The 12,801-nt window shown below is 35.8% G+C and overlaps 1 protein-coding gene across 1 annotated transcript in view; it reads right to left on the reverse strand.

Moving 5' to 3' along the window:
* DACH2 (dachshund family transcription factor 2) overlaps positions 1 to 12,801 on the reverse strand; it is a 638,219-nt gene that overhangs the window by 16,123 nt on the left and 609,295 nt on the right. Inside the window, exons 10-11 of the mRNA XM_060137515.1 lie at positions 2,199 to 2,345; positions 249 to 314 (exon numbers count right to left, since the gene is read on the reverse strand). Coding sequence (XP_059993498.1) covers positions 249 to 314; positions 2,199 to 2,345 — 213 coding nt within the window. The remainder of the gene's footprint in view (positions 1 to 248; positions 315 to 2,198; positions 2,346 to 12,801) is intronic.

Consider the following 12,801-nt stretch of genomic DNA (forward strand, 5'->3'; position numbering starts at 1 on the left):
AATGTACATCCTTTTAATGGATAAACATACAAGAAATTTGCTCACATTGTGTATGTAAAATTATTAGTCTCTAAATACATAGTCTCAATAAACACTGCAAACTTTTTCCTCTATCATGAAGTAAGAAAGTTAAACTTATTTATTTATTTTCCTTATATGAAAAGTATCAACATAGGAGCTTATCCCCTTCCCACCCCCAGGGGTCACATATTAAGCAGTTACAGAAAGAAGTACACTGTTTACTGTACCTTGCATAGAAGTACTATCATGAGGATTTCCACTGTTTTCTATTTCAATATCTGGAATCCCAGTATCTGAAAGAAGTGACATTCAATATTAAGGTACATTTCTATTTTTCCTGATTCCATTTAAAGTGAAAATTCTGTTCACCACTGCTTTGGTCCTATAGATAACATGAGACTTTGCGTGGCATTTTGTTTTTGTTTTTTGTATGTCTATATGTTTTTAATGGTAGGAGGGAGAATTATAAACCATAGCTGAATTTTACAATTGGGCATATATTTCCAGGTATATAGTAAATACTTCTTTATTCATTTTACACTCTAAAGGTAAAACTCAGGAAAATAATCTGTCCATAAAACCCCCTCAGACTATCAGGTAACATGCCCTGACTGTGGAATTAAAAAAAAATAATATAATTGCATAAATAGAAGTGCCCCATCCTTATGGTATATTTTCCACTTGTAAAATGTGATAGATGATGAGATTATCTCTATGGTAAATGCACATGAACACCAAAACACAGGCTATTATTTGTGGTCTTTATTTAGTACTGGTCCTAGGGGCCAAGAGATACATGAATTGTTTCAAAAAAAGTTGAGAAAAAGAAACAAAGAGTTGGGTTTTTTATTTTCAATTTTAAATATGAAATGTGTTATCTAAAAGTTATTCATATACATGAAGCATAGCTTAATATGGCCATTTCTATATATATACATTTGCTCAGACACCCTTGGGTAATGTGATAACAGACACCCATATATCATCCATCAAGGACTGATGTGAGAAAGAAATGATTTGACTACAAGTTACCCATCATACTGTAGAAACAGCTGCTTTTCCTTTATAACAGAGAACACTGGGGCTAGAGTGGAATTCACATATGGGTGGATTTCAAAAACGTAAAAAGAAAAATGACAAACCTCCTCAGAACTACATGTTCAGAGCCTCAAATAATTAGAGTGCATAGCATGTTGGCCCCATTGCTGGCTCCCACTGTCTAAGATGTTCCTCAGTATGAGATATTGATGTATTATTATTTATCTTCTCTCTTCTGTGTCTCAATGAGGCATGGCTGTCATGAGCTAACAATCTACCTCTTCATTTCTATCGATTGTGAGGACAATGATCCAAGACAGTCACAGTAAAAAGGGAACTGAACTTTTGGAAAGGTAAAAATACGATTGAACATTGTACAGTATTCTCTATTCATTCTTAGTACGGGACACTTGAAGCAACCCCCTTTTAGTTCATGTGTGTGTCATATTAGCTATGGAGTATGTGTATTCACGTGTATAATATTCTTAGGCTCATCCCTGTTATGTACACATATCAGTTAGATATACCAGCTGTTAACGTGCTCTGAAAGAAAAATTTGAATAGCCTATGAAATGAAATTACGTTGTGAGGTTTCATCATTTAAAATGGAATCAGAAAAGTTTGGAATTAAGAGATTTCATGACAGAAGCACCTCTTCTCACAGGAGCTCCAGGAATTTACTTAGAACATTCATTTTCAACCAGGCACTCTTTAAGCCCTCATCACTGATGCAATCTGCATTAAAGGAACCAGCATTCTGAAGCTCATTAAAATAAAGTACACCAAACATCAGCATATTTTAACACGAATGGACCTAAAACACTTACATTTTAAGTGCAGGGAAGTTATCAATATTACTTCTTCTGCAAAAAGCAGCAGGATTTCCTGTTCCTAGACTATTTATATCTCCCAGAATAGGGCTTATTTTGACAGATTTAATTAATGAACTAAAGCACTTGGCCTCAAATCAATTTTTTAATTACTGTATTCCTGGACAAAGCTTCTCCCTCCCTCACTCCTTCCCTCCTTCCTTTCCCTCTCCCCCTCTCCCTCCTGGCTCTCTCCCCCTCTCCCTCCCTGGCTCTCTCCCTCTCTCTGCTTTGTGCACCTTGAGTGTGAAGGTGCAATACAGACATTACCTTTCAACATCCTCAATCCACTGTCACTAGTAGTAGCTTGCTTAAGTGCTTGCTCCACTTGCTCCCTTCGCTTTGATTCAAATTCTAAGGCTTCTTGTAGTTTCCTCTTTGCTTTTTTCTCCTTCTTCAGGCGCTTTTGCATGGTAGCTAAAATATGGAAAGGAAAATAGTTTGCAAAGGCTTAGTCATTGAAATCAGTTTGCCGGTTTTGATGAATTATAAACCATAGATACAGTTTCAGAGAGATATATAAATGTATGAGTCAACATAAGATTAGATTCTTTTGATTCCGATTAACATTAGACTCAACCAAAGAGTATTCAATCATGCAACCAACTTATTTTTGCTTTCACATCTCCAGTAAGTATGCTCTATAATACACATGTATTTTTATGGTGGTGGTAGTAGTGGTGGAAGATTGTTTTCTACTTTGACTACAGGAATGTAGTGATAGCATGAAATATTTTATAAATTCAGAAAAATATTCTTATTATTCATCAGGTTATTCCTATACATATTTCAAAACACAGAAGATCTAAAGATATTTATTGAGTTTCAAAATATGGTATGTCTTTAAACACTCCCGAACATTCTATGAGGTCACCATCACTCTGATACCAAAACAAGACAAAGATGTCACAAAAAAGAAACAGGCCAATATCACTGATGAACATAGATGTAAAAGTCCTCAACAAAATACTAGCAAACAGGATCCAACAGTACATTAAAAGGATCATACACCATGATCAAGGGGGGTTTATTCCAGGAATGCAAGGATTCTTCAATATATGGAAATCAATCAATGTGATACTAACAAATTGAAGAATAAAAACCATATGATAATCTCAATAGATGCAGAAAAAATTTTTGACAAAATTCAGCACCCATTTATGATAAAAACCCTCCAGAAAGTGGGCATAGAGGGAAGCTACCTCAACATAATAAAAGCAATATATGACAAACCCACAGCCAACTTCCTTCTCATTGGTGAAAAACTGAAAGCACTTCCTCTAAGATCAGGAACAACACAAGGGTGCTCACTCCACCACTATTATTCAACATAGTTTTCAAAGTTTTAGCCACCGCAATCAGAGAAGGAAAAGAAATAAAAGGAATCCAAACTTGGAAAGAAGAAGTAAAACTGTCACTACTTGCAGATGGCATGATACTATGCATAGAAAATCCTGAAGATGCTACCAGAAAACTACTAGAGCAAATCAATGAATTTAGTAAAGTAGCAGGATACAAAATTAATGCACAGAAATCTCTTGCATTCCTATACACTAACAATGAAAAATCAAAAATAGAAATTAAGGAAACATTCCCATTTACCATTGCAATACAAATAATAGAATACATAGGAATAAACCTACCTAAGGAGTCAAAAGACCTGTATGCAGAAAACTGTACAACACTGGTGAAAGAAATCAAAGACAATACAAAAAGATGAAGAGATAGACCATGCTCTTGGATTGGAAGAATCAACACTGTGAAAATGACTGTGGTACTGAAACCAATCTACAGATTCAATGCAATCCATATCAAATTACCAATGGCATTTTCACAGAACTAGAACAAAACAATCTCACAATTTGTATGGAAACACAAAAGACCCTGAAGAGCCAATGGAACTGGAGGAATCAGGCTCCCTGACTTCAGACTATATGACAAGGCTACAATAATCAAAACAGTATGGTACTGGCACAAAAACAGAAATATAGATCAATGGAAAAGGATAGAAAGCCCAGAGGTAAACCCACAGACATATGATCACCTTATCTTTGATAAAAGAGGCAAGAATATACAATGGAAGAATGACAGCCTCTTCAATAAGTGGTGCTGAGAAAACTGGACAGCTACATGTAAAAGAATGAAATTAAAACACTTCTTAACACCATACACAAAAATAAACTCAAAATGGATTAAAGACCTAAATGTAAGGCCAAACACTATCAAACTCTTTGAGGAAAATGCAGGCAGAACGGTCTATGACATAAATCACAGCAAGATCCTTTCTGACCCACCTCCTAGAGTAAGAGACAAAAATAAACAAATGGGACCTCATGAAACTTAAAAGCTTTTGCACAGCAAAGGAAAACATAAATAAGATGAAAAGACAACTCAGAATGGGAGAAAATATTTGCAAATGAAGCAACTGACAATGGATTAATCTCCAAAATAAACAAGCAGCTCATGCAGCTCAATATTGAGAAAACAAACAACCCAATCAAAAATAGGTGGAAGACCTAAACAGACATTTCTCCAAAGAAGACATATAGATTGCCAACAAACACATGACAAGATGCTCAACATCACTAATCATTAGAGAAATACAAATCAAAACCACAATGAGTTATCCTCTCACATGAGTCAGAATGGCCATGATCAAAAAATCTACAAACAATAAATGCTGGAGAGGGTGTGGAGAAAAGGGAGCACTTCTGCAATGTTGGTGGGAATGTAAATTGATACAGTCACTATGGAGAACAGTATGGAGGTTTCTTAAAAAACTAAAAATAGAACTACCATGTGACCCAGCAATCCCACTCCTGGGCATATACCCTGAGAAAACCATAATTCAAAAGGACACATGTACCACAATGTTCATCGCAGCACTATTTACAATAGCCAGGAAATGGCAGCAACCTAAATGTCCGACAGATGAATGGATAAAGAAAATGTGACACATGTATACAGTGGAATATTACTCTGCCATAAAAAGGAATGAAATTGAGTTATTTGTAATGAGGTGGATTGATGTAGAGTCTGTCATACAGAGTGAGGTAAGTCAGAAAGAGAAAAACAAATACAGTATGCTAACACATATATATGGAATCTAAAAAAACAGTACTGATGAACCTAGTGGCAGGGCAGGAATAAGCCACAGATGTAGGCAACATACTTGAGGACACAGGGGGAGAAGTGGAAGCTGAGATGAAGTAAGAGAGTAGCACTGACATATATACACTACCAAATGTAAAATGGATGGGTAGTGGGAAGCTGCTACATAGAACAAGGAGATCAGCTCACTGGTTTGTGATGACTTATAGGGGTGGGGTAGAGAGGGTGGGAGGGAGTCTCAAGAGATAGGGGATATGGGGATATATGTATACATATAGCTGATTCACTTTGTTGTACAGCAGAAACTAACACAACATTGTAAAGCATTTATCCACCAATAAAGATGAAAATAAAAAAGATGTATGGAAGAAAAAGAAAAAACATGGTATGTCTTTTAAAACTTACAGTGTCAAGGGTCTCTTTATTTGAGATGTTACCAGTTTTTAGGGCAAATATCTATCTCTTTAAATATATGCACATATCATCAAACTCTGTCTCTCTCCATATATTTATATTTGAATCTATCTCTACATTTTAAAGAGAATAACTTTCAGCAATGATTATGTTAAGCAATCTGTAAAGGCACAACAACATTTCTTTCATAAACAGAAAAGGTAATGAAGAGGTAAAAACAATTATAACTCAACTCTCAAGGCCTTATGTCTTAACTAGAAACTTTAACTGCCCTAATGTATGATTGTTACTATTCTCTGAAACCTTGAAATCTGTGATAATTTCTCAAACAGAATTGCTGGGCTCCAGCAATATAGTGGTTCATTGCAGGGTTCTAAGCAGACCGACCTTCACATTCTTCCTAAATTAGTTGTAAAAATTTAAGATATTGATATTAGGACAATAGAAAAATATTCAAGGAACATTAAACAAAATTATAAATTATATGACATTTAAAAAATCTTAAAATTATTCAAATACAATTAAAATATTTTGGTTGCACTAAAGTGAATATGATGCTAATTTGAGTTTCAGTTGTATTTATCTCACAGTTCAATGTCTTTTCATATAAATGACCTTCAGCAACTTGAAGAGAGTTATTTACTCATCTAAATTTATGTTAATTTACGACAAAAATTCAGAGGACTAAGGTAATCACAAGATGGAAATCTTGGAATAAAGACACCGAGAATATATGGTTTCTATTATTTTTGATAAAAGACTATTAAATATGGTTAAGCATAAAAAACTTTTACTATAATAATTATACTTAATTATCATCATTCAAATAAAGCATTTAGTAAATTATTTAAATCAAAAACATAGATTTATTCAAATTAATGTATAGCAATGTCCTTGATAAGACAAAATTTTGCTTCTAGTAAAATTATTTATTCAAAAACATTACATATGTTGATTCCCTTGAAATTTATGATTCCATATATTATAAACAATGCCACAGAATATTACATTAAAATTATATAAAAATAAACTATAATTTATTTAGGACGTACCATGTACTGAACATTTTTTCTAGGACTATATCTCATTTAAAACTTACAACAACTCAGCAAGGAAGATATTGTTATCTCCAATTTATAGATGAGGGAATTGAGTCCTTGAGAGGTCAAGAAATTTTTTCAAGATCCCAGAACTAGTAGTTCTCATAGATTGAGGGCCAAAGATTTTATAGGTAGTTGTTTCAAAGCCTGGGGACCATATAGTTGGTCAAGAACCAAGACAGATGAGCTCCAAGCTCTCCTGTAGCTCTATCATTCTTTGTTTCTAAGTGTTTAAACTGCAAAGAATATTATAACATATGTTTAATTCAAGTAACACATTCTGGCTAGGAACAAAAAGGTAGTTAGAAGGAATATATAAGTGTGAAACAATGTTTTCGTTAAAAAAAGATACTCATAGGGATTCTTACTATATACATATTTATATATATATATATATAGAGAGAGAGAGAGAGAGAGAGAGAGAGAGAGTTTACTATATACATATATATAGTTTTACATATGTTCTTTATATATGTATATATGTTGCTACTATTTTTTTCTATAAACCTGGGGAGACATTACTTTTCAACTACAATATCAATTTTCTCCATTTTTCTTTTCAATCATATGACTTTAGATAAAGAGTTCACCCTTTGTCCTAAAAAGTAGGTTTACTGGGTATGAGATATTTAGGCAACTAGAAAGGAATTTAAGTGATCATGCAGTCAACTATTGTAATAGATGATGATGCTGAGATTCATAGAGATGAAGCAGATAGTTTCTCTAAATCAATGAGGATAACAGAGTAGTTTCTTTTCATTATGCTAGTCATAAGATGTAAAATGTCAAAAACAGTTCTTAGCACACAGCAGACAATTGATAAGCATTAGCTAGTGATGGTAATAGTAGTAGTAGTAGTAGTAGTAGTGATGGTAGTAGTAGTAGTGACAGTAATGACAGTAGTAGTAATGATGATAGAATATTACTAGTGGTATTATTATTATATCATAATAATTGCTAAATTTATTAAATATAAATGCTTCATAGTAAATCTGATAATAGATACAGTATTACATCTACAATGTCTAAGACTTTTTAAAAGACAATAGTTATGATATCAATTATAAATACAGACCTGAAGACTCTATAAGAAGTTAGTAAATAGAAATCGGTATGAGTAGATCCCTAAAAGTTAGAAGCCAATTTTACTATATGTAGTAGATTTTCCTAAGTCAATTTGTGAATGTTATTATATTTAACATATTTGGTACTTTCGTATAAATAATTTCCCTACTAAAGAAATGTGCTTTTATGATTCCTAATCATAATAATATATATTGCATCCCAAATATCAGAAATAAACTAATTTCTCAAAACTTTAAAAAGACAATTTAGCTTCTGTTTAGTAGTATTTAATGACTTTGGCAAGATAAGAAGAGGTTTAATTCTTTTTAAATGTAATGACTGAATTTCCATTTTGAACTGAACTAGTAATTCTTAGGTCTTAAGGAAAATATACAGTAAAATTTCAATTTCTTGATGCAAATTTCAGAATATAATATGCTATATTAGAATAGTATATAGTTAGTGGATTTCACTCGACTAGAGTAATTCTTCCTAGTTTAGGGAGGCATTATCTGGCTTGTGAATTTTCTCTCCCTTTTTGCCTCTCATTCCCACTCTTTAACTCTTTTAATTGACTTTTGCTTTGTGACTATTCTACAGAAGAATAAGCGAAGAAGAGAAAGAAGCTGAAAAGCACAATAGTCACTTTTGCTGCTGTTTTGTATTTTATGGTAAGTATAAGGAAGAGGTGAAAATTATTGGCTAAAGTTTTGAATTTTCTCTGGTTTTGATACAAGCTAGTCTCATTATCCACATCTATAGATTATCAAATGCCTACCCATTGTTAGAAAGTTATTTCTATTTCTGAACAATATTTTCCATTCTCTCACTTTTGTCTCCATCCATACTTATGCTGCCCTATTCAGCCCTCATCACCACAGCCTAGATGAGGGCAATCCACTTTTACAGAGTTTCCTTGTTTGTAGTCTTACTCCAAGTCCCATCTAATCTATTCCCAACACCGGAGTGGTCTATCTGATTGAAAGCAGACCAGATCACTCCACTGCTTATCTTTTAATAATTCCCATAACCTACAGGACAAAGTCTAAGCTAATCTTTTACATGATTAAAAATGACCTTTATGGGTGGACCTTCAAGATGGCGGAAGAGTAAGATGTGGAGATCACCTTTCTCCCAAAAAATACATAAGAAATACATGTACATGTGGAACAACTCCTACAGAACACCTACTGAATGCTAGCAGAAGACCTCAGACTTCCCAAAAGGCAAGAAACACCCCACGTACCTGGGTAGGGCAAAAGAAAAAAGAAAAAACAGAGACAAAAGAATAAAGATGGGACCTGCACCACTGGGAGGGACCTGTGAAAGAGGAAAAGGTTCCACACACTAGGAAGCCCCTTCACTGGCGGAGAATAAGGGTGGCGGGGGGGGGGAAGCTTCGGAGCCACAGAGGAGAGCGCAGCAACAGGGGTGTGGGGGGCAAAGCAGAGAGATTCCTGCACAGAGGATCGGTGCTGACTGGCACTCACCAGCCCGAGAGGTTTGTCTGCTTACACGCCAGGGCGGGCGGGGGCTGGGAGCTGAGGCTCGGGCTTCTGTCGGAGCACAGGGAGATGACTGGGGTTGGTGGCGTGAACACAGCCTGGAGGGGTTTAGTGCACCACAGCTAGCCGGGAGGGAGTCTAGGGAAAAGTCTGGAACTGCCTAAGAGGGAAGAGACCTTTGTTTCCGGGTGGGTGAGGAGAGGGGATTCAGAGCACTGCCTAAACAAGCTCCAGAGATGGGCCCGAGTCGCAGCTATCAGCATGGACAACAGAGATGGGCATGAAACACTAAGGCTGCTGCTGCAGCCACCAAGAAACCTGTGTGCAAGCACAGGTCACCCTCCATACCACACCTCCCGGGAGGCTGTGCATCCTGCCACTGCCAGGGTCCTGTGATCCAGGGACAACTTCCCCAGGAGAACACACGGTGTGCCTCAGGCTGTTGCAATATCACACTGGTCTCTGCCACTGTAGGCTCGCCCCACATTCCGTACCCCTCCCTCGCCCTGGCCTGAGTGAACCAGAGCTCCCTAATCAGCTGCTCCTTTAAAATCATCCTTATGGAGCAAAAAACAGATGCCTTCAAGTGACCGACACACAGAGGCGGGGCCAAATCCAAACCTGAACCCCAGGAGATGTGTGAACAAAGAAGAAAAGGGAAATCTCTCCCAGCAGCCTCAGGAGAACCGGATTAAATCTCCACAATCAACTTGATGTACCCTGCATCAGTGGAATACCTGAATAGAGAATAAATCATCCCAAAATTTATGCAGTGGACTTTGGGAGCAATGATATATATATTGTTTTCCTTTTTCACTTTTTGTGAGTGTGTATGTGCATGCTTCTTTGTGTGATTTTGTCTGTATAACTTTGCTTTTACCATTTGTCTTAGAGATCTGTATGTCCCTTTTTTTGTTTTTCTTTTGTTTATAGTATAGTTTTTAGTGCTTTTTATCATTGGTGGATTTGCTTTTTGGTTTGGCTGTTTCTTTCTTATTTTTTTCTCTTTTTTTTACTTTTTATTTTTTTAATTTTTTTATGTTACTTTTTTCTTTCTTTCTTTTTTCTTAACTTTTCTTCTGAGCCATGTGGCTGACAGGGTCTTGGTGCACTGGGCACAAAGGGACAGCCAAGATCAGGACATTTGTCCACCAGAGACCTCCTACCTCCACATAATATCAAACGGCAAAAGCGCTCCCAGAGATCTACATCTCAATGCTAAGACCCAGATCCACTCAATGACCAGCAAGCTACAGTGCTGGACACCCTATGCCAAACAACTAGCAAGACAGGAACACAACCCCACCTATTAGCAGAGAGGCTGCCTAAAATCATAATAAGGACAGAGACACCCCAAAACACACCACCGGACACAGTCCTGCCCACCAGAAAGACAAGATCCAGGCTCATCCACCAGAAAACAGGCACTAGGTCCCTCCACCAGGAAGCCTGCACAACCCACTGAACCAACCTTAGCCACTGGGGCAGACACCAAAAACAATGGGAACTACAAACCTGCAGTCAGTGAAAAGGAGACCCCAAACACAGTAAGTTAAGCAAAATGAGAAGACAGAAACACACAGCTGATGAAGGGGTAAAGTAAAAACCCACCAGACCAAACAAATGAAGAGGAAATAGGCAGTCTACTTGGAAAAGAATTCAGGGTAATGATAGTAAAGATGATCAAAAGTCTTGGAAACAGAATGGAGAAAATAAAAGAAATGTTTAACAAGGACCTAGAAGAACTAAAGAGCAAACAATGATGAACAACAGAATAAATGAAATTAAAAATTCTCTAGAAGAAATCAATAGCAGAAGATTTGAGGCAGAAGAACAGATAAGTGACCTGTAAGATAAACTATTGGAAATAACTACTGCAGAGCAGAATAAAAAAAAAAAGAATGGAAAGAATTGAAGACAGTCTCAAAGACATCTAGGACAATGTTACATGCACCAACATTTGAATTACACGGGTCCCAGAAGAAGAAGAGAAAAAGAAATGGCTGAGAAAATATTTGAAGAGATTAAAGATGAAAACTTTCCTAATATGGGAAGGAAATAGTCAATAAAGTCCAGGAAGCACAGAGAGTCTCATACAGCATAAATCCTAGGAGAAACATGCCAAGAAGCATATTAATCAACCTATCAAAAATTAAATACAAGGAAAAAAGATTAAAAGCAGCAAGGGAAAAACAACAAATAACATACAAGGGAATCCCAATAAGGTTAAGAGCTGATCTTTCATCAGAAAGTCTGCAAGCCAAAAGGGAATGGAAGGACATATTTAAAGTGATGAATGGGAAAAACCTACAACCAAGATTACTCTACCCAGCAAGTATCATATTCAGATTTGATGGAGAAATTAAAACATTTATAGACAAGCAGAAGCTAACCTTACACCTAAAGCAATTAGAGAACGAACAAAACAAAACAAAAAAAAACAAAGAAGAAGGAAAGAAATCATAAAGATCAGATCAGAAATAAATGAAAAAGAAATGAAGGAAACAATAGCAAAGATCAATAAAACTAAAAGCTGGTTCTTTGAGAAGACTAAAACTATTGATAAACCATTAGCCAGACTCATCAGGAAAAAAAGGGAGAAGACTCAAATCAATAGAATTAGAAATGGGAAAGGAGAAGTAAAAACTGACATTGCAGAAATACAAATGATCATGAGTGATTACTATAAGCAACTATATGCCAATAAAATGGACAACCTGGAAGAAGTGGACACATTCTTACAAAAGCACAACCTTCTGAGACTGAACATGGAAGAAATTGAAAATATAAACAGACTAATCACAAGCACTGAAATTGAGACTGTGCTAAAAATCTTCCAACAAACAAAAGCCCAGGACCAGATAGCTTCACAGGCGAATTCTATCAAACATTTAGAGAAGAGCTAATACCTATCCTTCTCAAACTCTTCCAAAAATATCAGAGGGAAGAAAACTCCCAAACTCATTCTATGAGGCCACCATCACCCTGATACCAAAACCAAACAAAGATGTTGCAAAGAAAGAAAACTACAGGCCAATATCACTGATGAATATAGATGCAAAAATCCTCAACAAAATACTAGCAAATAAAATCCAACAGCACATTAAAAGGATCATACACCATGATCAAGGGGGTTTTATCCCAGGAATGCAAGGATTCATCAATATACGCACATTAATCAATGTGATATACCACAGTAACAAATTGAAGGATAAAAGCCACATGATCATCTCAATACATGCAGAAAAAGCTTTCAACAAAATTTAACACCCTTTTATTATAAAAACCCTCCAGAAAGTAGACATGGAGGGAATTTATCTCAACATAATAAAGGCCATAGTTGACAAATCCACAGCCAACATCGTTCTAAATGGTGAAAAACTGAAACCATTCCCACTAAGATCAGGAACAAGAAAAGGTTGCCCACTCTCACCACTGTTATTCAACATACTTTTTGAAGTTTTAGCTACAGCAATCATAGAAGAAACAGAGATAAAAGGAATCCAAATTGGAAAATAAGTAAAACTGTCACTGTTTGCAGATGGTATGATATTATACATAAAGAATCCTAAAGACGCTACCTGAAATCTACTAGAGGTATTCAGTGAATTTAGTAAAGTAGCAGGATACAAAATTAATGCACATATATCTCTTGCATTCCTATACACTAATGATGAA

Source organism: Lagenorhynchus albirostris, chromosome X (assembly GCF_949774975.1).
Source record: "Lagenorhynchus albirostris chromosome X, mLagAlb1.1, whole genome shotgun sequence".
NCBI classification, from domain to species: domain Eukaryota; kingdom Metazoa; phylum Chordata; class Mammalia; order Artiodactyla; family Delphinidae; genus Lagenorhynchus; species Lagenorhynchus albirostris.